Source organism: Phaethon aethereus (assembly GCF_964289735.1).
Source record: "Phaethon aethereus genome assembly, chromosome: 7".
NCBI classification, from domain to species: Eukaryota; Metazoa; Chordata; class Aves; order Phaethontiformes; family Phaethontidae; genus Phaethon; species Phaethon aethereus.
Window position 1 is genome coordinate 30259636 of NC_138583.1, and position 26249 is coordinate 30285884.

At 37.5% G+C, this 26249-nt stretch overlaps 1 protein-coding gene across 2 annotated transcripts in view; it reads left to right on the plus strand.

The window, feature by feature from the left end:
- SHOC2 (SHOC2 leucine rich repeat scaffold protein) overlaps positions 1-25420 on the plus strand; it is a gene marked incomplete at its 5' end in the record, with an annotated part of 38968 nt that extends 13548 nt beyond the window's left edge. The window contains 7 exons of one of the 2 annotated variants that reach the window (XM_082002558.1): positions 1431-1568; positions 14273-14403; positions 18016-18204; positions 19412-19534; positions 21654-21791; positions 22279-22396; positions 24355-25420. In XM_082002558.1, the coding sequence (XP_081858684.1) occupies positions 1431-1568; positions 14273-14403; positions 18016-18204; positions 19412-19534; positions 21654-21791; positions 22279-22396; positions 24355-24563 (1046 nt within the window). In that variant the 3' untranslated portion in view covers positions 24564-25420. The remainder of the gene's footprint in view (positions 1-1430; positions 1569-14272; positions 14404-18015; positions 18205-19411; positions 19535-21653; positions 21792-22278; positions 22397-24354) is intronic. The other variant, XM_082002559.1, reaches the window with a different exon arrangement.
- Between the last annotated feature and the right edge of the window lie 829 nt (positions 25421-26249).

The window sequence follows — 26249 nt, forward strand, 5'->3', positions numbered from 1 at the left end:
GGCGTATGCACAGTGATGGGGGAGCTGCTTAAGCACCATCTTTACATTTCCATCTGCCTAGTTTCTAGAAAAACATCCCAATTTGGGTTAACAAGTGCAGGAAATAAGATCAGTTATATGTTAACAATCTAAGAAAAACTGAATAATGAAGCTGTAGGGATTGGCTGGGTGTTTTTGCTGGTCTTTCACAACTGTTCTGTTATATGTAGTAAGTGTTGTGGCTATGTGACACCTGCAACTCAATACAGAGTCTGAATTCAAAATATTTTATTATTTATTAAATCACCATTTGTGATTATCTGCTGATCTAATGGGTAGACAGTCTACACGTCAGAACTTGCCCAAGCTAGTCCTGCAGGCCTGTGGGAAAATCCTTAAGGGATAGTGACAAAGATACAACACTGAAGCTTAAAAATAGACATTTGCTCCTCAAAAGGAATTTGCTACTCTTCCAAATTTGCTACTCACTGAGTCATGCTCTTATACACAAATACAGTGACCTCATCTTTACTGGATAGAGTTGAAGCTGTTCAAATCACTTGTATTAATTTCACCTCCAATCAGATGCAAAAAATGTGAATGAATACACCTGTATTCATGCACAGATTTTTTTTTTTTCCAAACACAACAAGCTACTGCTTGAACACAGTATGTTTGTCGTTAAAATAGGTGAAACTACTGTACATGGAAAGTTGTGCCTAGCTGTACTTTTATATTAATGTGTAAATGTGAGGAATGAAGCAGTTCAGTGTAAAGTAGCTCTAAAATCTAAGCAAGTCCGATCTTTTTTTTTTTAAGACTTAACAGATAAGCCTTTTATTTCAAACTTCTCTTTGCGATAGCTCTGCTTGCATATAGGAAATGTAATAATCTGTGTAAATAAGTTTACAGTTTACTTATCTGCCTTTTTTATGATGACTAGAAGTGATTAAAAATAGCACTCAGGATTTTGGGTGGATTATTGAGGTTGTCAGCCACATAATTTTGATGTCTCTTAATTGTTGTTTTTGTGTCTGAAAGTAATTCATGGTATAAAAACAGATCTCAATTTCTAAGTATTCGATACAATCTACTTACTCTGTGATGTTTTAAACTTCTGGCCAGCCTGAAACAAGTGTTGAGGTATAGGTTTTGTGCTCGCATTCCACAGCTTGAACTGTCAGAAGAAAATCAATAAATAAATAAGACTTCTTCAGAGAATGTATAAAAGCTTTATCTGATTTTTAAAAAAATGTTGATCAGATTTTAGATCCGACTGATGAAACTGTGATCTTGTAATACCTTGTTTTATATGTATAACTTTATGGCAGTATTAGTTTTTTTCAGATTATCTCCAAACCTGTCTGATTCTATTAATTCCTGCATGGAAGTCGTTATATGGAGCGGTGCATTAAAGCACTTGATGTTTTGGTTTTCTTGTGTACTTTTAGGTGAGTTGTGTAACCTCATAACGCTGGATGTAGCGCACAATCAGCTTGAACACCTTCCAGAAGAGATTGGAAGCTGCACACAGATCACCAACCTTGACTTGCAGCACAATGAGCTCCTGGACCTGCCAGAAACTATAGGTATGTAAAGAGGCTGGAGAAGAGAAAATAAATCACTATTTCAAAATGTTAAGAGGAACAAATTTAAGAATGAGTATTTGGTTGGTGACTGTAGAATGACTGTGTTCAGCTCAAGGCAGATTCACGCTTGAGATAAAAAGCAACGTGTGCGTGTTACCTTAAATGCAGTTTCTAGCTTTCTGAATGATATTACTGAATCTAACTGTGCTGCAGAGTGCAGCATTGTCTATAGATGAAAGATACAAGGAAAAAAAGTGTATCGCTTCTAACTCTGATTTAACAGTATTCTGAGGTTGAGTGAATATCTACAGCTTGTCTGTCCTTTCTGTAATGAAACTGAGCATATAAAGGAATAAAAGGCTAAAAGACTCTTAGTTGAAATGTAATACTTCAGCAGATGGTTTTAACTAACAACTTTGGCTAAAGAAAAATAGAATTAGAAAGGTAAATGTTTTAAATGAATTCTATATATTTTATGCTTCTCTGTAGAATGACTGAAAAAACCTTCCAAGTCCACAAAGTCTGTGTGCTAGTGCAATAAAATACAGAGGATTTGCAACTTCGATTGGGAACAAGACTGAAATAAACACTGTCCTGGGTGGTTTCAGAATGTTGTATAGGATGAAACAACAAAATACGACTTTTCCTAATTAATCAGATCAGCTTTAAACAGATGTCAAAGAAAGATGCATCCTATGATTCAAAAAGACGAAAACCAAGGCCATCATGATTTTAAGCTCTTATTTGTCACCAGAACATACTTGTAAGAATGAATGTTATCACTTAGATTATATTTATAGCGAACATTTTGTTAATGTACTTTAACCCGTAGTAAAATGAATGAGCAGAAGAGTGAGGAACCACTTAACAACACTCCAGCTTTTCTTCTGGCAGTAAATTGTTGAGTGTGGAGCTACTGTGGCTTTTTGTTTAGAAAGTTTGACCTGAACAGAGTTTACATTGATGAAGTATCTACTGGAGCTAAACTTCCTTCCTGGATTGATGGTATTTTTAAACTCTGGAGATGCCATTCCATCTGGAATTTGCATCTAACTTACACAATTCATAAGCACGGCCTTTATTTTTGTAGCTATTTTGTAAATCTTATTGAAAGTTGTTTTAAGTAAAATTTACATGTAGTGTACGTGTCACATTTAGGAAGCGAGATCTCTGGATAAACTGCTAGTTATGGGGAAGATTCTCTAAGCAAGTGTGAGATTTCCATTGTCAGGGCTTATAGACCACTGTTGCTAATTCTTCTGTAGAACGGTATTGATTTATTGAGTAGTGACTAGCAGTTACTGAGCTTCTCAGAGGACCACAAAAATCTTACTTCTAATACACTGCAAGACTGTGCTTACAGGGAAAGGCCTTTGGGTAGGAGAGGCACAAAGTTACTTAGGCATTTAAGTCATTTGAGATAAATAGGAAATTGCTGACTATGCAATCAAGATAGTTTGGACTCATCGTTTCTTCAGAAAGTTATTGTAAGCTTAGGTGGTTTGTACTGAGTCAGGTTCATACCTGGTTGGACTGGATTTCTGCCTATTTTCTTTGTTTTGTTTTTCCATTGCATTGTCTTTATAGTGTTTTGAAGTTACTTATTTTTAAATGTATATAGCTGTCTCTTTACATGCTTATCTGAGCTGAGTATCAATGCTATATAGCTCAACAAAGCACCAAAGACAGATGAATAATGGTAAGAGACAGCAGTGTGCCCTTGTGTCTTTAACCTTACACTGGTTCAGTTTTTGCTCCGCTGGAAAATACCAATTGTTGGTATTGACCAACGTGTAGTAGCTGAGCATTTCTGTTTAGAGTAAAAACTTAAAATCAGAAATTGGTATTGGTGCCACATGCAGTACACAAACGGCCAGAACTGAATACTTAAGGGAAAAATTCTAAACTCCAGTTTAAATGATAATGATCAGCCTACATTTATGCATGTTACAGAAAAGGCAGCCGTAGCCAGTTCAGCAACATTGGCTTTATGTCTTAGTCATCGCCGTTTTGGTTCAACATTAAAGCAAGTTGTGGCTTGATTTTTAGATTACAGCTTACTTTGTGGTAAGGATTGTTCAGCGAGAGACTTTGAGTACTGAGAAAAACCCAGCGAGTAAATGGCGCGTGGCCGCGTGGCGTGGCTGCGGGACGGCCTTTCCAGCCTCTCCATCTCTCGCTCCAGTTTCTGTCTCTTCCCTGCTCGCGAATATATACCTGGTGTTCGGCACAACTGGCTTTTCTTTGAACATTTAAGTGTACTGAAACCCGGCAGGGTGTAATATATAAGCGCTGCTAATGTTTCTCCAGTTCAGTCAAACTGGGCCGGGGGTCGCACACTGGGTGCAAAAAAGACCAAGCACATTTGCTCTTTCTAAATATTTAATGTACTATGAGCTTATGAGCCTCCTGTTACGGAACAGACTTTCCATTACTGCCAGGTCTGTCCCCTCCTCCCCCACCAACACCCTTTTGATGGAGGCCTGTTGTTTTTCTTCAGAGGGATGTTTTTGTCAAGCTGCTTTGAAAAACAAACAGCCCCCTTCCTTTTCTACACCCCCCCCCCCCCCCCCCCCCGCCTTTGCAAAATGCTTCTTAAATTAACTGCTGGACTATCTAACCAAGTTTTGGTTTTACCACAGAAAGATTTCTGGATCTGCCAATTAAAACAAAAGAAAAAAAGCTTGTTTTCTAACAGGACTGTACTGCAATGTGCCGGAGCTGGGAGGAAGGGATGTTGGAGGGTGACATGCAGGGGAGTGGCAGGGAAGGGATTATGCATCAGCAATGATTACAGAGGTAGCAGAGCCAATATACCCACTCTGTAAAAATACAAAGTTCTTGTTTCAACTAACGCTTTATAAGCATGCTTTCGTGCAGTAACAAATGTCGATTTTAGATATTAGTTGTCAGGAAGTGACCTAATGTCTTGCTTTATAGATATTGGCTTAATACATTCATATCTGTATTTCTGTTGATTGAAAATTGTAAAGTACTTTGTATATTAGATCACTTCCTGTAAGAAAAATGAGCTTTGTGGAACAGCTTAGCACATTCCAATAGTCTCAAGTCTAGAATCAAAATCATAGTGGGATCTTAGGTGCTTAGTGTTTTAATTGCAGGTTTTCCCCCCACCCCCATGGTTTTTTTTTCAGGGGGGAGGAGGAGGGAGAACTATGATCTACTTTTATTTACACAATGTCTTATCTCTGTATACTTAGCTGGCACACTAATATATCCAAAAGATATATAAATGAAGGTGAAGAACATACCATTTATATTAAAAATAATAACTGGATGTTTGAGACAGAGAGAAAGCAAATTTTGGGTGGAGTAAAGTGTTTCTTTGGATTACAAACTAGCTTAGAAAATTTTGTGCTGTAAATACCACATGGTGAGTGCTCCCTCTTTGAACTTTTAATTTTAGCATTCTGTTTAAATATGTTCACAATTTCTTATTCAAAAGCACAGAAACACTTACTCAAGAAAAAGAAATTAACAGAAGCAGAATTATGGCTTTTTAAAAAAAGTCAAATTCTTCATCTGTTCTGTAATTTTCCAGTTTTGTGTGTTTACGTGTGCAGTTTGATTATAGTCAAATGTGCCATATTCATGGACATTTAAGGCAACAGACATTTTAATAAGAAAAAGAATAGTCAGTTGTCAATGTTCCAAAAAGAGGCTTTAAAAGCACAAAAAATTCCGTCACTGGACACACTTTCCAGTGTCTGACATGGCACTGTTCCTAAGAGGTGGTTAGGAAAATGAGAGGCATATTTGAAGCCCTGCGCTACACTCCTGCCCTTCACTGTGACACATGAGCTCAGAAACTGAAATCACAACTCTCATGAAAGCAAATATTACGTGGAGCAGCTTTGCCGTTTTTCCTGGTTGAAATTGTGCTACAAACTAGACTTCTAGCCCAATTAGCTCCAGTGTACCTTTCAGAGCACAGTTGTGCTTTTAAAACACATAGTTGATAAAATGTGAAGCATCGTGAACAGAACTGGGCACATGTAATTGGTACAGCTCAGATTGTATAAATTGTGGTTGAGAGCTTTAAGTCTCTAGAAGTCCTAGTAAAGACATTTCTGTAGAAAAGTGGAACTACTTTAAAATGGTATTTTAAGTTTAGCAGGCTTAGCAAAAGCTGGAGAAGTCTATTCTGAAACATCTAACAAATGCGCTGGTCCTGATGAGACCCCGCAGAGGACCTGTGGCTCCCTCGGTGCTCAGGGGTGATGTTCATACGGGACTGACGGATTTGATGTTACTACTCACCACTCTGATGGAGCAAAGTGCATAGACTCCTTGATGGCAATATCCATATTCTTAAAATTTAAGCACATGACCTAGTGCTTTGGCCTGCGAGCAGTCAGGACTTTGCAGGATTCAAGCCTGTTTTGTTAGGCTCACACTGGGAGATCTGATCAGTGTTCAGTGCTCTGTCTAAGGTTTTGTTCTTGGACTGTGCTGTTAGTGAAACTTTTTAAATTACATTCTGCTAGTATTGGGCAATCACAATATGCTCAGCCTTTTCTCTGTCTGGTGGAAAGCAGTGGCTCCCACTCTTTTACTCTCATTTTTGGGCTGTTGTAAGCCTTTACTAGTTCTCATGATGGTCTCATAAAGGGAATGAAGCTTCTGGTTTTTGTTGGCTACTAATTCTAGACTTAGTAAATGTAAAGCAGTGAAATTGGCTAGAAAAGAGAGTGGCAGGAGAGCACAGGTGGAGAACTCGCTGCCTACTCCAATGCAGAACGCGAGGGATGAAGCAAAGCTGTGAGGTGTCAACTTCAAACCAGTTAAAAGCAGACTGCACGGCATGCGATGGATGGGGAACACTCGGGTCTCAGCGCTCGCACAGGTTGCTGTAGATGTTAAAAGCTCACAGGCTCACAGAGCAACCTGAAGATTATGCAAAAGAAAAATGCATCAGTTGCTGCTACATTCGGGAAGTGGCTGAGCCACATGGTGGATCTCCCTCAGCTCTTTGGGAGGTTTCAGGGTGTGCTTTCCCTTTTCATAGGTTCTTCTCTTGGTATCTGCTGCTGGGCATTTTCTTCCAGAGAGGCGATAACTAGGTGGATCTCTGGTCTGCATGCAAAAATTATCACATTCTAATTAGTGAAAATTATAAATGTATATTAATGTATTGTACATTTTATGTTTATATAGTGGGGCAGACTTAAAAAATTAAACACATCTATCACTTAGGAAAGGTTAATGTTTTTTCTGCATTGCCAGTTAGGTGTAAACTGTTCCTACAATGTGATTTACATTTATATAAAATCTTAAATTTCACAGAAAGGTTTTTAATAGTCAGTTGAAAAGGAAAGTAAGACTATCAATTAAAAATTAAATAAATTTAAGTAGCTTTGTGTTATTGTATGAAGTATGAATTGAGTAAAATGCAATGCTTTCATTGATAGCCCAAAATAAGTCCCAACTGGTGCTTTTGACTCTGCAATGTGAAGTGTTTTTGTATTTTTGTATAATTTTCAGCTAATTATAACTTCCTTTTTTGTTTTAATAAATAAATCTCCAATGCAAGCCAGATATAGTTAAACACATGTACTGGTTTTCTGTAAAAGTTAGGCTAGCCTTTACTGGCGTATTAATTCTGAGTTTATTGATTTGATATGTGTTTATGAAAATATTTTTAAATTTGTATCTTGGTTGGCTAAAGATGTTAAAATTTCTTTAAATTTGTATCTGGTAAGACTAGGATGGGGACGATTTATTTTAGTGAATGTACATACCATCACAAAGTAATTAGCTGCAGAGACCAGTATGTACAGCTATATTACAACTGCAGCTCAGCATTTTCAGAAAGATTTGTATACTGCAGAAAGAAAAAGCCCATAACCTTATTTTCTTTATGTAAGAAGCAGGCATGAGGGAAGAGCAATTCAAAGCAACACACCAGAATCGAGACAAGCAGGTCTAATAGTTGCACGCATTTTGATGAATGCATCTTAAATGGAGTTGAATTTCCATAGCATAGGCAGTTTCAGAACCATGTCACTAGGAGTTTGTGTTCCCTAGCCTTCTGCAGGTGTTGTATGTGGTGCATGTCAGATACTTGAGCCTCTGTCACTCGAGTTTTGCCAGCATCTTGCGTGCATCTTTCATGCATATGCAGTTCGCAGTGAAGCAGAGTTGAAAAACAAATAACTGCTGACATGGTCATGCTTTAGCCCTAATCTTTAAATAATGAGGGAAAACATGTCTTTGGTTGATACTGTTAGACTGAAAATAGGAATCTCTTTGCTCTCTTCAAATGGCATTTAAACCAGTAAGGGTGGTAGAGATTAGTTTTAAATTTATGCTAAAGAGCTTTCTAATAGATAACATCTTTTAGGAGAGTTCCTAGACTTTGTGTAAGGAGGATAATGCACTTTAGTTTGAGCAAGACAAAAAATGATGGACCCTGCTGACCCTATAATTTGTGAGTCTGAATCTGCCTCCTATACTGGCCTGATATATGAGGAGGTTTTGGTGACTGGAAAGAACAATTAAAATACACTAAAAATCACTTTACTGTAAAAAAACCAGTAAAATCCGGAATTCGTAAGTCAAGTTTTATGTTGTGTTCAACTATACCTTTGTATTTGGAAGAGTGTAATTACATTTCATGTTTTGGCTTTGGTAGTTGGTAGTAATGATCACGAGGGATTCTCTTCTCTTCTACAGTTTTCCCGAGTGGTTGCACTCCCACTCCCATCACCTTTCTGTCCCCATTCTCAATTTTCCTAAAACATCAGCTTTTAGCCAGAACATATCAAACATTAGGGATGTTCCAGCCCTGCAGGTTGTAGAAAGGATTTGAACTCTCTTGGATGATTGATTGGTGACACAAGTTTACATTCATACAAGTCTATAGGCTTTGGTTTAGGAAGAAGTTACCCCCCGATCAGATGAGTAATGACCATGGGATTTTGTTTTGCTTCCCTCTGCAACACGCTCACGGTGATGGCCTTCAGGATGTCTTGCCAGACAAGTCGCTTTGTGCTGTTGCAGTGTTGGACATTGGCAGACATCATCTTTGCTTGTGGAATGCAATTGAAGGTTAAAATGGTTTATGTGAAGCCTTACGTTTTACTCTACAGCTGTCAGGGGAAATGGTTTGCTTTCTGACAAGAGATTAGATTAAACATGTCAATAGCTCCTTTCACCTAAAAATCTGTGAAACTGTTCAACAATTGTCATGGAGTATGGCCGACATCTGGAAAAACTAATATATAGTAAGTACAAAGGGTGGTACAGGCATCTTCTGACTTATAGCTATTTTAGGATAGGAACACTTGAAATATTTGAACACAGTGTTTAATCTCTATCCATAGCTGACCATCTCTAGCTCGTCTAGTCTCTCCTATACAGTTTTCAACTCTTTTAAGGCTCTCAGGTCCCACCTGCTTTGTAACATACTCATTGAACCTCTTTTGACTTTTTCTTCCATATTGTCATCTTTGTTATTCACACTATGAAATTAATGTGATGTGGTGTATTAAGCTTAATTCATGTACATTGTTTTTTAAAAGTGACATAGTCTGATTTTTTTTTTTTTAACTTTTTAATTAATTTTAGATGTATCTCTTGCTTTCTGTTTGTTAAAAATGACATCTGGTACCTTTTGTATGCAAAATGGCAACGATCTTTCTTAGAAGAAGATCCCGTAGTGAATTAAGTGAACTGCACTCTATGAAGTAATGTGTGGTCACGTAAAATGTGTTCTTTAGTAGGTGGCTACTCATTGTGTGCAAAGTTTAGTCAAATCAAAATCTAAGAATATTTATAGAAGTTAAATGATCAGAAATACTTAATGGTGCTGTGTTGTTTGTAGCAAGTTCTTGCAATTATCTACTGCGTGCTGAGGTTCATGTATACTTTTGATTACAATCTTATGGGGTTTTGATGTGCACAGCTCTTGTAAGTCCAGTTTGTGTTTTTAATGTTATCTGCAGAAGAGTTTTCTCTAGTGAACAGATTTTAAATGGATCTGATGCTTCTGGTTTATTTAAGAGAAAGCAACTGATCCTGATAGCAAACTAGCTTTATGAACTAAGTTATATAAAACAGACTAATTATTCCATCTTTTAGTAATGATGCAGTAACATTTCACACTAAGTAATGACCCTTCATCTAAGGATAGGGAATTTGAAGGATTATTTTAACTAAGGGATGGAAAGGAAGAGGTGTGGTAAATCTCAGAAGAGAGCATTTGTCAATCCCTTTAGAAAGAACCGGTAGGACTTTGAGTTAGGAATTTGGATTTCTTTATATTATTCAACATACCAGATCCTGTTTCTCTTGACTTTGAAATATTCAAGAAAGAGATGTATTGCTCCTACTTGGAGAACCACTTCAGGTAGTCTTTGCGTTTCTGTAAGCATGGTTTCTTGCTTTGGTTCTGGTCTTCCCTTTGTTTTGGGATTGGCAAACACCTGCTTTTTCTTTGACTAATATTTTTGAGGTACCTTTAATAAAGAATTTAACTTAAACCATCTATTTAGAGTCTCTTTTATAGTAACAGAGTTTAATTTAATGCTTCTGGATTTGCATGCTTCCAAGTATTTTTAATTAATTTCTGTGTAAATTAAACAGCTAACCCTGAGAGAGACATGCAGTCACTCCAGTGAAGTGATTATGAATTCTGCACTTTGGTTGCTTCAAACCTGAAGATCTGGGCAAAGTGGAGCACACTGGTGGGCGTCAGTACGCTTTGCTGGTGGGAAAATGGACCTGAAACAAGGTGGCTGTGTGGAGTCTGATTCCCGAGAGTGACTGCTCAAGCGGAAAGTTGAACTAAAACAACTTTGCAGTGACTTTCTTCGGCCTGGCATAAGTTTAGCGCTTAGTCAGGCCTTAGTATTGTATTTTTAGAAGTACCAATGGATGGGGCAATTGAGTTTAGAAGTTGTGTGGGTGGGTTTTTGTTTTTTTTTTTTTTTTTTTTTTTGCAACGGGCTTCCTAAGAAAACAAGTCAGAAAGGGTTTTATTTGTTGCTTTGTCTGCTGGTAGCTGCTTTTCAGTTGTGGTTATCAAACTCTTCACATTTGTGAACATCTAGTGCTGCATTTTCTGAGGCACTATACCCGTGAGGGGCTGTTTTAGAGGAACCTCTGGGGTATGTGACAAAACTATAATCACAAATGATCCTGATGACTGTCTGACTGAGTTCATCATGATCAGTTGTTACCTTCCTCGCCATCTTTCTTAGATTTAACCTGACAACACGTCAGCAGAGTACCTAATATGGTGCCATCTCTAAAACCAGTAGCTGAACTGGAGATGGAGATTAGTGCAGGCACTTTAAAGCTCTGAATATGAGTATCAGCTAGGTAATCTTGAGCTCAGGGAGCTGTAGGTGGGATCATTTTTGACTGTGCAATGCGCAAATTGTGCTATTTAGCAACTTGTAACAGTTTCTGTTCTAAAATGGCGTTTGTCACTTTGCTGCCAGAGAGCCAGCAAGGAGGCCTGAGCGTGTTACAGCCCGCTGCCCGGTGGCTGGCCTGTGGGCCATGGAGGCAAATATTAACATTGATGTACTGAGCATACCTTTAAAAAAAAAAAAAAGTAAAAAAAGGTAAGTTTTAACATACTGAACGGAAGGAAGAGCGATAAGGATCATCCTTTGTTGTGAAGAGGAGACTAAGATCTGGCTTGTCCAGCATGAGAAGATTAAAGCTGGTAAGGGTTTCTCACTGCAGCATGTTCACAATGAGGTGTGAATATGAACTCTGAGGATGAAAAGATATCCGAGTCTTGTTGACAGAAGACTAAATGGCAATGAATTGGCTATAAATAAATTCTGGCTTGAAATGAGAAGGTGACCCATGCTGCCTGCATCAGCTGGATGCAGGACAGCCTTCCAGGAGCAGTGGGAGAGGTGCTACTGATGAATCTCCAGCTGAAATCTTGCTGCTTTTGTTCTCAGGAATAACTGTATTTAGTGCTGTGGTGCGTAGAACGGTCACAGGGAATGTGGTACATGTAGGATGTGTATTCTGTTATGCCTTTGCATGCCTTTCCCATGGAGGAGAAAGATGACTAGGAGAGAAACAGTGAGAAAGTTTTATTGAGAAATGCTACTTGTGATAAAAAAAAAATAATATTGAGAGCTGCTGTTTATGCCTCCTTTCTGATAATGCCATGAGGATAGCCAACGTGTGTAATTCTCTCTTGGAAGATTATGGTACAGTTTGACTCTAATGGCTGTCTTGTTTCATTTTTCTGAAATGCCACGTTGCTGGTATGAAGAGAGCCATATACATACAACCTGTGCTCGCAATCTGGGAATTGGCATAGCGACGTCGTATTGCTAAGCAACAGTTGGCATCATGCTCTCTGCTAGAGCTGTTCCCCATTCATCCAATTAGCCTGAAAAATCCAAATCAGCATCTAGCTCAAGGTTTAAGTAGTGAAAAAGAATTGATATCTTATTTTGTGTAAACTTTTTCATTTGTTTTGTTAGTAAAGCATTAAATAACAATTCAGAGAAGTGCAGTCAGGACGTGCTTTGTTCATCCCTGGAACGGCAAATCCTAATAATCCTGGTGCCTTGCAAAAGGATGTTTATCGTGTGAAATGAGGCCAGTTTCCTATACAGCCAGCAATGACAGCTCTCACCAAGTGCAGCACGAAATAGTTATGTTATGTACAAATGTGCATCTTTATACTAGTGGACTGTAGGTTCAAAATAGATCTTAATTATTCTCTTAGTGTGTACACATACTGTAGGATTTAACCTCAAAAGATGGAGATTTGTGCGCTGGACAGCAATATTGATAGCCCTGATTTTAAATGCCTCTTTTGGTTAAGAGAAGATTCTTTGCAGCTTCTGCAAAAGCTAATTGTATAGTTGCTCAGAAAGAAAGCACTTGAAAATGATAAATAAAAATCAAAATGGGAGATAAAACTAGTTAAGCAGCTCCGAGTGACTACCTGTTGTTTTGACTTTTGTTTCGTTCCTGACAATACTAAGTGAAATTTGTTGCGAAGCTTGTTAGCTAAATATCAGATATGCACTGAAAATTCATCCTCTTTTCTTTCTTGATTTGTAAGACTGGGATAATTTTTGTTCTATATAAGTTTTTTACTTTTTTTCTTGGTGGTTTTCTTTTGTAGTCGTTTGGGTTTTTTTTATTACTTTAACTGCTCCTGTGACTCTCCATTTTAGTAACTACAGTGAATCATAGAACATCCCTAATTTCCAGCTTTTATTAGCTACATTCCCAGATACTCGGTGATGTAGGGTCATTCTTATAGTATATTTTGACCAAGTTCAAGAAAGAGGTATTTTGCCACTTTCTTTGTTCAGACTTTTCCTCTCTCTAGCAGATCCCATTGTAGCATTTTTATTAATTTTCATTCTCCATTTCTTTTTATTTTGTTTCATCCTTTGCTTCCAAGCATATTTCATATACTACACTTGCTTCTGCCTTTGCTGTGTTCCAATAATCTTTGTATAAGTATGTATGCATAGACACCAATATATCCTTCATTTAATGAGTAGTTAGACTGTATGTATTAAGCGCTCTTCATCTTTTTAAATTATTTCTGGTTATTCTTGCTGCTGTTTGTTAAATCTTATATTTCTTTTCTAATGCGACTTTCTGGTATTTCAGTTTGCAGAACAGATGTGTTGTGCCATGAGTGGTTGTAAAAATGAGTGTAAAACAGCACATGTTTTGTAAGGAACTGTCCTGGTTTCAGCTAAACCACGACAGGAACTGATTGGTGATGTGAATCTGTTCACAAGCTCCGCTGGTGCGGTGTACACACGTGCACAGACATGCTTTCTGATTGTAAGGATAAGCCAAAAGACTAAGCACTGTTCTTCGTAATATTTGCCAGTTGACTTTTCAGTGAAGTTCAAGGTCTTACTACTTACAGGAGAGTGTAAATGCCCCAACACCATATAGTTCAAAGACATCCTTAAGCAGTTGGTTTTAGTCTTGTACTTGTTAGACGGTAAAGGTTAGAGCTAAAAGGAGCTTCAGATGGGAAATTTTCAAGTTGCAAGTTTCTCATGATTTTTTTCCTGACTGAAATACGTATCAACTGGGACTGTCAGCCTGGCAATATTCAGAAATATTATTACATGCACTATTGTCCAGAGTTTTGTGGACTTCCTCCAGACTTTTCCTTCGGTATCATTCAGAAAACTTGGAAGTTTTTTTTTTCTATCACTTTTTAAAGACTTTGTTGCTGTTGGAGGATGGTAAAGGTTTTTTTCCTCCCCGCCCCCCCCCGATAGAGGAAGTTGTTTTGCCAGGACCTGAGCTGTGTGATGTATGCCCAAGTTCTGGTAATATGAGTCATGGCATTGAATGATGCTATCTGTAATTTTAAAAAGTTATTTTGGGGACATCTGGAAAATGGTAGAGTTGTTTGTTGCTAGAAAGATGAGGATAGAAGGACTTCTACAATAGGACATAAGCCTTGCTTGCTTACTGTATCATGCACAACTTAAGAACAACATTTAGTATGCTCAACTTCTGCATGTTTGACTTCAGCATTAGAAAGCACTGTAATCTATGTATCTCCTCTTTGGGGATGATAGCTCCATTTCACAGTATGAGAAGTTTGAAGTGTGAGACAACAGTGTGAGACAGCAGAATAATCAGAAGTTAAACCTTGTTCTGTACCTTTGTGTTAATCTAATGATATATTAATAACTGTTTGCTACCTGTAGGAAATCTGTCCAGTCTAAGTCGTCTTGGCCTGAGGTACAACAGGCTGTCAGCAATTCCGAAGTCTTTAGCAAAGTGCAGTGAACTTGACGAACTGAACCTGGAGAACAACAACATTTCTACTTTACCAGAGGTGAGAATTAGAGGGATTGGATTTGGAAGGGAATGTTGTCGTAAGGCATCGGTGTCTTGTAGAGGTATAGGAACACATGAAGTTATTTCATCTTGCATCACAACTCTGAGGAATACTCTTTCTTTTAATCTATGTGTGTGTGATGTGAAATACTGCAATTGTGTACGTATAGGTGTGTCAAACTAGTATAGAACTGATGTCATACAACTTCAGTCAAAAGTGGGAGCAATACCCATGATTGTATTTGCTGTCCTGAGTCTCCTTAGAAAAGCTTAAATAAGGAGTCCAGGTTCTCACCATTAAAGGCAGGTAAGAGCTTCTCAGTGCTTCTGTTTCATGGAGTTAGGGAAGAAGTAGAAAAATGAAAAATCTGGTATCTCTTTCCCCACCTAATTGAGGCAAGAACAACCTTCAAGTGAGTGGGTAAAGCTTGTTACAGCCAGTTGGCTTCATTATTCTCTTTTTAATGTGGAAAAGAGTGTGCTGTCATCTCGCAATGCAATGTCATCTGGCAACTCATTGAGACACCTTCCCTCAGTTATGAAAAATAAAAATTTGCATCATTTTTTGTTTCAGTGACTGTGAGGATCATGGGAGAAAGGGGACGAGAAATCCATTTTCTTGCTTTTGTTTTCATAGCTGCTGCACTTGATTGTCTTACTTTGGTCTCTCTTGCTTCAAGCTTAGTGTGAGACCAAGGAAGAAGTCCATAGTTAGAAGTTCTGGAGCCACCTTGTCAGTCTCTTCAATTAATACATTCCTTTGAACTGAGTGTTTTGCTAGCTCTGGGGTGGAGAAGCAGAAGGTCCTAGTCCCCGGTGCATCTCTATGTTTTTGTATGCTCCTTTCCTAGAGCTGTCTGAAATGTGCCCCTGTGGACTCCAGTTTCACAGTCCTGGATAGCTACAGTAGTTGATTGCAGAGCATTTTTTAAATACAGCTTTGATGCCTGCAGACTTTGAAACTATTTAAACTGCTGGGTTTTACCTTTAATCCTTTTTGTTTTCTTAATTTCTTGAGACTGTTTATCAGGGCAGCAGTGTGTGAGATGCTCAGCTGCATGCTTCAGAGAAAAATTTAGAGAAAAATGTTTGACTTGAATTTGACTTGACTCAATTGACTTGAAGCACTAGTGCCTGGGCAGAATTGCTACGATGACGGAAAAAAATCCAATGTGATTGATTCTTCTTTTGGATATTTTTTCCATTGCTTTAGAACTTTTTGAGATGAAGGCTTCAGGACACAACATATATTCTGTTCTGTTTTAATGATGGTCAAACTGCTTTCTTAAGCTGTCATCCCCACCCCCTCAAGTTGTATAAATTACTAGTATAAAATAAGTTAAAATGTATTTAAAGAGGTATCTAGCAAACTATACATAGAAGAAAAAACCTAAAATGCACTTGGAGTTAGGCAAAATACTCATAGTAACAAAGTGCAGTAAGTAACTGCTTGCCTTCAGATAAATTTCTGAACTCAGCAATGGTGGACTGAAAACAGAGAATTTAATAAATGTTTGGGTAAAACTATCACTGAAGATAATGCTACTGAGAGAAAGCCACCAGGCTGCTTTTAAGATGAGGTAAGCTAGCCTACCCCATCTAGGCATATTATAAAAGCAACTATGGTATAATTACAAAAAGCTAATGTGAGGGATGATTACTTGCATTAAAATATGTTTGTCATAATATAAAACTTTCTGCAACTGCGCTGTCTTCTTCATGTATATTTGCCAATAACACTTAAGCTGCTGCCTTGCAGAAGTGTATCATTTATACTGTAATCTGTTTAAAGTAAAACATTCTGTGCTATGATACAAAGAACTGTATTTGTAGAAGAAACTTTTGAATTTCAAAACATGGCTGAAGCTTCTGACACAATGCCTAATAAATATTTTATCTTAAAAGGATGGGGTGGGAGAAGGCAGCACTGCTACAGCTCTCATAGATACAAGAGCGTTGTTCTCTTTGTACTGCCAAAGCTTTCTTGCTTCCCTTCAAATGTGTTTAATTACTGTAGGCTATTAGAGTGTATTAGCCAACATATTTTTAATATTTTTTGTATGGAAGCAGACTTCAGAAATGGCTTTTTGAAATGCCAGGATCCATTTGAAGCAATAAAGTGTGTTTGTGACAGAGCTCAGGGACAGCCTAACCCTAGGACAAAGACTATCTGTTAATTAAAGTATCACTAGAACCAGTATTTCCTAATCAAAGATTATACTAGTTAATAATTAGGTTAGGTTAATACTGATTTGAAGATCCATTATTCTATCTTATTTGCTGAGATGCCCCCAGAATTGTATTTTGGTGCTTAAAGTTTTAGCCGTGACATGTAGACAAGTCCCTATTTAATCCTGTTTTATTTACAATAATATTAATAAACTATTTAGAAAAGTAGCCAAAGCTTTGCTGGTGAAACAGCAAAGCCATGTTCTTAAAGCTTTTACAGTGAATATAGCACCAAAATTGCAATCCTGAAATACTGACATTAAGAATATGGTTGGAGTCATTATCTTGTTACCGCTCATTCCTGATTGCAGATGTTGCATTATTTATGGTATGTAATGCCATGCATAAATCTCCAATTTCTGTAATACTTAAGCAAATAGGGGTGAATTCAACTTGGCATAATAATAAGCAAAGGTGACACTTCAGCAGTAATTTAGATCTCCTTATTCATCCCCACAGATCCAGCAACGTGCTTGGCACATAACTAACAGAAAAACTCTGAGATCTGCGCTGCTGAGATTGTAGAATCTAATTAGATTGCGAAGGGAAATGAGACTGGATTCAATGGGCAACCATTGCTATGCAGTTTAACTCCAGGCTTCTTGCTTTTCATTTCTTAAGGGGGGAAGAAAAAAACCCCCAAAAAACAACAAAAACAAAAAGGTGGAGTAGTAACTATTTGGGAATATTTTTAAAACAGGAAAAAAAATTGGAATTTCCAAACCCTGCCCTTCCCATTTTTTTTCTCTGTCCTGTCAGACTATCTGAAACTGTTACAGCCTAAAAGAAAACTTCTACAGATGTGCTCGCAATATGGATTTTTATTAAATTAACGAAGATTAGTACTGGAAGTATCAAATGCCTGTTTGAAAAATGGTGCATGCAGTTGATACTTCTTTGGGCCCTGTTCTCAACTGTGAGCAGGCATCAAAATTGAGTGAGCTGCAGTTGGGTGGCATTGGCCGAAGCCTGGACCACCGTTTGGGATGGACATGCTGCTGACTGCCCCTGCCAGCCGCTGCCCCTGCCCTCTTCAGAGCTGTCCAGGACACAGCAATCTGTTATTAAAGAACTCCTTGTGGAGGAGAGAAGAGTTACAAACCCTCCTAAACTTGCACTTTTAAATGTGATATGTTTGCTTTTTTTGTATCTGGCAGTATGTGAGGAGAAAGGGGGAAGTAAGGTAAGGACTGACTACTGTGAGCAGAGACTGTTGGTGATGGAAGTTTTATCAAATTTAACACTGGTTTATGTGTTGCAACACTTATTTAGGGCATGGACTTGAGGGAGGGGGAACATTTCTAATTAGACCCATGAGGGAAAAGAGATGTCTTCAAATAAATCAGTCCTAAGTTCCTGGGTGGTTTTCTTCTCTCTACAGGGTCTTTTATCCAGCCTTGTCAAACTGACTAGTTTAACACTGGCCAGGAACTGCTTCCAGTCCTATCCTGTGGGTGGCCCGTCCCAGTTCTCCACAATCTACTCTCTCAATATGGAGCACAACCGCATCAATAAAATCCCCTTTGGAATTTTCTCTAGAGCTAAAGTATTAAGCAAGCTGAACATGAAGGTGAGGCACAGAAACATGCTACTGAGTGTAAAATCAATGGGGAGCACTGTTTGCTGCTCCATGAATTCTGGCAAACTTAACGATACAAGGAATTAATTTCTTATGCTAAAGTGGACGCTGCTGTTGTCACATATAGGAACAATTCGGTATTAGTTTAAAAATGTACTATTGATTTGTCTTTGTTAGTTAAGGTGTTGTCACATTTGCTCGAATTTGAACAATGAAAATAAGCAAGTTGATTGCAAAGTTCTCAAATATTCACATGGGACACGAGCATGGAGAGTAGCTTGTTTCTCCCCCCAAGTTTAGATTATAAACAAAATAATGTAAAATATCTTTTTTTGAATATATTCTTTCAAAACCTAAGTTTGGAGACTTTTGGCAGTAGCTGTAGAGCACAGAAAAAGAACCTTTAAGGCTGTGCTATGTACACTTAGGGTCAAGAGAACTAGGGGACAAGAGATTATGTTTTTCTATGAATGTGTTTGTTTCAAGTTTTTAAATTATTAAAAAAAAATAAACAAGCAGCAGCTAAGCTTAGCTACTGTTTTGGCACAAATGGATTCTCAGTTTGCATTAAGACCATTTTTTATCACATACCTGTTTGTAACTTTGCATGTTTACCAGGACTTTGTATGATCTGGATTTTTTTAGATATTTTTTTTTTTTAAGTGTCTGGTCTAGATCAAATTTTGTAGCTACATTTTAAGCAGTAAGATGTTCAGATTAATTTCAGATGCTTTTATGCTGAGCCATTAAGGTATATTTCCTTTGTGGTGTGTTAGGTTCTCCTCCCCTTTTTTTTTTGTAGCAAACTCCATGTATTTTTAGGATTCCAGCGTTGCTGATAGCACCTTTTTAAGTTACGGTGAATTTTCTGTTCTTCCCTGCTCCCAGCCTCCATTGTATTCAGCAAAGAAAGGACAAAAAAAATGTTTTAACTACTGGGGCTCATGAAATCTTGAGAATTATGCACTTCTAATTTTTCCACTTCAGTTCATATTAGTAACACAGAGTCAATTCTGTAACTCTAGGTTGGGACTGCTTATTATGTTTTGAGGAATTAAAAACATATTTGGCCAATTATCAGCATTTTATTATTCTGATTTAATTATCTACTATTTTGTTATGAAGTATTTTGTAAACAGTTTGTTTATCAGATGCCGTGTAAGCGCAGACGCTAAATGTTTGATATGTTAAATCACAGGACAATCAGCTGACCTCTCTCCCCTTGGACTTCGGGACTTGGACTAGTATGGTAGAACTGAACTTAGCGACTAATCAGCTCACAAAAATCCCTGAGGATGTATCTGGGCTTGTTTCTCTTGAGGTGAGAAGAGTATAAATGAACAGCTAAGTGAATCCCTGCAAAGAGGCATTCTCTGCTTCATGTTTAAGTAATAATACTTTTTGGTCAAATAAAGCCAAATAAATATGTGTATGTATGCTATTTTAAATAGATGTGCTGCATCTGTTTATGGTTGTTTTCAAGAGCTTTTTGAACATTGTTCTTTAGGCTCTGGATGAGTGTCTGTGCACAGAGTTAAGTACATAGTTAAAAATATATATGTGGAAACAAAATTTTTCTCAACAGAAAGTTACTGTTGTAAATGAAATGGCACTGAACTCAGTTCAATTTCTGGAGAGGAATGTTTCCAGCATGGAAACAGCAAGGATCAGAAAAATGTAATGAAATGGTCTACAGCCTGAGCTGGCTTGAATTGTAGCACTGTGAACTTTGTAGGCAGCTGGGTGGGAATTCTCAGCCTTTGAGGGGGAAGAACTCATAGGTTGAAACCATGAACTAAACCTGTTGTGTCCCCATGTCCTGTTTCCCAAGGTACCATCAGGAGAGGCAAACTTAATTGCCTTGGAGGGACATTAAAGATAGAGGTGCTTGTTTGGGCAGCTTGAGGGGACTTCGTAGCCTCTCTGAGTTGCTGGGAAAAATCAGTTAAAAGTACAATAGCAAATGGCATATTTGAAATTGCAGATTTCCAGTGTGACTGCTGCTCTGGTTAAGTAATAATTCCTGTAATTTGGGGCAAAAATGATGTGGCAGAGTAATAGCTATTTAGTGGCCCAGTTCCCTTTAAGTTAAGGCTCTGATGGATGTGATTGGGAAGTTAGTAACCTCTAACAACTGGATTTGCCAGTGGTCTGCCAGATGCCGAAGCTGCAGAGCTGCAGGGTCTGCAGACCCCTTAGCACTATTTTTCTTGGTAATTAATGAGTCAAATACAAAGAACTGTTCGGGCAGTGTTTACGCAAAAGTGAAGGTTCCCACAGCAACGCTAAGTCAGCTGCATTGCATGTAGGTGATACTTTCTGTTCCTGCCTTTGTTTCTTGATGCACGATTAAAATGTTACTATTCTTATCGTGCTGTGTATATCGTAGCGCATAAAGGAAGGCCACCGAAATACTGCTTGTGCCAACGCTAAGATGTTGGCTTTTGTTAATTTTGATTTTTAGCCCTGTTCTGTTCCTGCCTTTGGTGTTTCCATGTTACATGAAGCCAGTGAGAGCTGGGTTTGGGAGAAACCAGGCATTTGCACCCTTGGCTGTTTTAGCAGGGAGCTGTGTGTGGCTAGGATGAGGGTCCACGTTGGATGCTCTTCAACATCCTTGTGTTCCAAGGTGCCTTGTTAAATAACTAGATAATAGCATTGTCTAATCAGTAATTAATTACCTTACTACTTGCTGTGTTGTTACGAAGCTTGATTACTTCTAAGGACTGCTAGACTTCTCTGGAGGAAAAATGGTGTATACTAGTGTAACCCCTGTTAACTTGCTGGTGGTATAAGGAATAACTGTTAAATGATGTTGCAAGTAAGGGCACTTCTCTTGAACGTAGAATATATATAATTCAACTTAGAAAGGAGGAGAAAACCAAGAGAATAACACTGGTATGGGTGAGTGTGTGATAGGAGAACATTTTGAAAAGCCAGTGGATATCTATGAGTATTCTGCTTAGGTGCTCTGATCTGTATGTTTACTTGCTGCTCCTCTTAACCAAGGGGACACGGAGAAGAGGAAGTATTAAGCTTTTTAAGGAAGACTTGGCAAGCACAGCAAATAATGTAAAACATGGTTGAGATAGCTATAAGGAAGGAGAACAAAAAATAGAGGGAAGTCCAGGAAAAAATTGTGTTTCTTTGGTCATTTGAAGAAATTAAGTGTTCTTTGGTTTTGCTGTGCATTTATTATTACGTAAAATAATATTTGAAAGAATTCTGTCATAAATCTATGCATTTGTATCATTAAAGACTTAAAATTATGTTAATCACTGATCTTTATTTTTTTAATCTTTTCAGTTTGCTTCCATAATTTGAATGTAGACTAATCTTGGACTTTATTACTTGAAAATATAAAAACATCCTGTCTTAATCATTATTTACTAATGCGTTGCTGAAGTTCTGTGTGTTTGGGTTTTTTGGGTGTTTTTTAGGTTCTTATCTTGTCAAACAATCTACTAAAGAAACTTCCGCATGGAATTGGAAATCTACGGAAACTCCGAGAGCTAGATCTAGAAGAAAACAAACTGGAATCCTTGCCAAATGAAATAGCTTACCTCAAGGATCTGCAGGTGAAACAATAATGGGCTGAGATAAACATCTAGCGTCCTTTATTTACACCATGCTGATTTAATTACAACTAGTTTGATGAGAGGAACTGTTTGGGACTGGACATAGAACCAGAAGTTAAGAATCTTGTGCAACATCATCCACAATCTGTCCCCACTAATTCTTCTCCAGATTTATCAGTTAATATTGAACAAACAAATTCTGAAGAGTTTAACTGTTGTACCATGAGTACAGTACCGCCACAGGAATAGCCTCTGATTTTAGTCACATTCATGAAAGCTTTTATATTTAGGCACATGTTTTACTATGGCCTATTTTATTTTTATGTTTAGTGGTCTTTAATAGAGGTCAGAAACGTCGTTGAAGGGCAGACATTTTTTGTTGAAATGCTGGAGAGTAGAACCCATCAGTTTATCAGCTATATATCTTGTTACTTGCTGTCATTCAAAGCAAAAGTCATTAATTTTTAAAAACATGTTTTTTCCTTAGAAATTGGTTCTAACTAATAATCAGTTGACCACCCTTCCCAGAGGTATCGGTCATCTTACCAATCTGACGCACCTTGGGCTTGGAGAGAATCTTCTCACACACCTTCCTGAGGAAATTGGTAAGATCACTTTTTCTGCTTTTATTTAGTGTGCCTGAGACAAAGCAGTTAGTGACACAGAAGATAGGTGTCTGCTGTGTTCATAAGTAAAGGCCACAAAATTCATGTGAAACTTCTAGATATACACAACCTGATGTGAAGCATGTGCCGTAGGAACAGCACTGTACTGTATGATCTTTATTGTGTCAAATGGTAGTGAAATGAATGGTCTAGCTTTTTTTCAGTTCTTCTGCAGAAGACATGTTAACTTGGAAAGGTGAGATTCCTTTTCTTTCCAAATTCTTCCACAATTTGCATATTGTCAATCACTCAATTTCATAAACCTATTCTTGGAAAGAGAAAGGAAATGCACTGGGATTCCGTGGTGTAGACAAAAACCTTGTGTAAGGTGTAAACAGCCAAAGCAAATGTTTCTGATGAGAGTCCCTCTGCAGACACTTCTGTTTATAGACCATATTGTTTTTCACCTTGATGAGATCAGAAAAGAAAGTGGAGGAAATCTACAGAAAGAAAGGGAGGAATAGGATTCTTTTTGTCTACTTGAGACATTCAGAGTAAGTGGGATTCAGAACTTCTTCAGGGATTCTGAAACAGAGAGCCCACATTCCTTTTATAGTTGGCCACAAGCATATAGGTCCAGAGCATGATTCTGAGCACTTAAATTAAAATCTTAAAGTTAGAGCTTATTATCGAGGAAAAAATGATGAGACAAGCTACACAAAGCAAAATGTGGTCAGAAACAGCGATGTGCAGATGGGGAATGCATGGTCTGTATCTCTCAGCATCTTTAGTGAAGAGCCGTTACAGCTTCTGCTCATCTTGTATGTGCCTCAGTGTGAGAAGAGCCTAAAAGAATCTAAATCTGTAGCTTTTTAATTTGGTTTGTTAGTGGAGAGAGATTGGGTGCTGTGGAAATGAGCTGTGGAATTAAAATCAGTAAGGACACTTCAAATACTAAATCAGTAAGGACACTTCAAATACTATTGTAAGAGTACAATTTGGTTATTAAAGCTGGTTGTCTTAACAGATTAGAGAATAGTTAACTGTTTTCAGATATGACTGCTTCATCTATCATGCTATCAGCTATTTATTGTTTGTTGTTTTTTTTTTCTATAGCCTTTCCTTTTTGTTGGTTTTCCATGCCTTGAGCCCTGGCTACTGCTTTCTCTTGTGAAAGATTAAATAGTCTTTTAGGTTATAGGAGATGTTTATGGTGTATATAAGATTGGAAAATGGGGAATGTTTTGAGGAGGACTTGTATGTTTGGAGTGTATTTCAAAGATATGGATTAATTTTGATATTTCATTGCTGTGGAGGAATGGAAGTCTTCAGAAAGAAGAAATTACTCTGTTTTCCAGCTTCTGGTTAATCTGTATTGCAGTATCTGCAGTAGAGGCAAGTTGTAATATTTGAATTTAGAAAAAAATTTTCCCACAGGTTTGTTCCATTTAATAAATTCACTGCTGTGCAGAGGTCTGTCCTGCTTTCTTCCTGTGGCACATTAGTTACAAATTCATGTCTTTACTGTATGGGTTCTAATTATATAAAAGATACGGTATAGATATTTTTAGAGATACAATAGATACTGTATAGTCTAAATATTTTCTAGGCCCTTCTGACTAGATAGCTATTCAGTGTTGCCTGCAATTGCAAAGCGCTTGGCTGAACAGTTACGGTGAAGTCCCTCTCAGTTCTCTTATTCTGTGTATTCTTAGTACAGTTGTTATCTAAAGGAGGTGTAGTAGTGGATATTTTTACAGGGAAACTAAAGCAAATTGGTTCTTCCTTAGGTACCAGTGAGCAGAAAACTTGCTGTGCTTGAAGATAGGAGTTTAGATGAGTCACTTACTCAAGATTCTATATACTAAAGAATCTTCAAGTGGACTTAAAGCTTCTGTCTAAAAGTTAAACTGCATGAATCAAAAAAATACTACTTTATATTATTTTATTTTAACCAGGTACACTGGAGAATCTGGAAGAACTGTATTTGAATGACAACCCCAATCTGCACAGCCTTCCCTTTGAGCTGGCTCTTTGCAGCAAACTGTCAATAATGAGTATTGAGAACTGCCCGCTCAGCCACCTTCCACCTCAGATTGTTGCAGGAGGACCCTCTTTCATCATTCAGTTCCTAAAAATGCAGGGACCATATCGTGCCATGGTCTGATGCAAATCGGATTGTCCAATACACTGTACAAAATACAAACTGCATTAATGTTGTAATTGTCTGTATATGTATATATAATATAATATATGTGGTTTATATTATATTATATATATATAAAATATATAAATAATATAAAAAGGCAAATTTAAGACTGCATTATGTGTTTCTGCTAATAGAGGAATCATAGCCATTTAGATTTTTTTTTTTTTATTCTGTAAAAATGCTTGTCTAAGTTTTCTTTGCTGAATTTGATGGAAGTTGTCTGAATAATCTGGAAATGCCGGTTCATTAAAAGCAATTGTCAATGAACTCAAAGTTTAAATTTAAGGGACAAAAGTAGTTTTGCTTAGATTTACTTTCAGTTAAGAGAAATGTATAACCTTTATATAATGAACTTTTCTGTTTTCCTCACCTCCTTTTTTTTTTTGTGTGTCAAAACCTGAAAGGGTCATGTGTCCTGAGGTTGGGATTTTCTTTTAACTTATTTTGAGATTTGAAGCAAATGGTGTTTTTATATTGTTTACAGTCAGAGTAAATCACTGGATTTTGTTTTATTCTGATTTGCTCTGTTTTAATCAATCATATCTAGAATTTATATGCCTCTGCTGATGAATTTTTATCAACCGGTTTGTATACTAAAAACATATACTCATCAGAACAACTGGCAGGTGAAAAGGATGCAGTCAAAACAAAAGAAAAAGAAAAGAAAAAAAAAAAGCTTGAATTCCTTTAAGTCTTGCTTCCCTGAGTTATCAGTTGCAGGCATAACATATCTGAACTGAGCCTTTTGCGGTTGGTCTTTTCTAGCACAAGTAAACCTTTTCAGATTGGTAAAAATGTTGAGTATACTCAGTGAAGAGCGGTTTTCATTTTGTGAAGTAACAATTCCATGAGGTCTAACAGTACAGTTAAGTGGCAAGGAAATAATATATATGTACATTTTTATTACAATGTTGAGTCATAAATACAACAGGCAATTTTAAGGATTCCTTATAGTCCTTGTACAATAAATGAATGTGTCTTACTTTTAAACACTGCAATATATGTAAGTTTTAAGGTTGGTTAACAATGTACTATGGTTTTATATCTTGACTTGCCTTGTACCTCCTTCCATTATGGAACTTCTGTGTCCAAGCACAATATCTTCACACTGTGCTGTTTTGCTGCTGAACTAAATGCACTTTTCCCCACAGCTGGGGCACTTGCTTAAAAATATTCAGTTCAGTATCTTGATTATTCTTTTTTAACTTCATCCTATCTGTTTCAGTATTAAACCAATCTATTAAAAAAGAGGCACCTTTTTCATTTGTGCATCGATGTTGATAGCTCAAGAGAAACACTGTAAGTAGTGGACATTCAGTTTTATCATTACTTTCTTGGTTGTTTAAAAGGCAGAAGATGCTTCAGGGAGATTTACACTATTGCTGCACTTATAGGGCCAGTTGTCCTTTTTCAGGAGGGTAGGAACTGAAGGCGGTTGCATTCCACAGTTACTCAAGAACTGTCCAGTTTATACTCATTGGAATTGCTGCTGGGGTAGTGTCACTTAAACGACTGTACCTTTTGAACAAAACCAAATCAACCGATGCTATGGGAAATCTATTTCGCATGCAGAAGTTTGGGGAATATTATTTCTGGCTTTCAGGCATGCTTATTTAGATGTATTGCCTTGATCTATTTGCATTC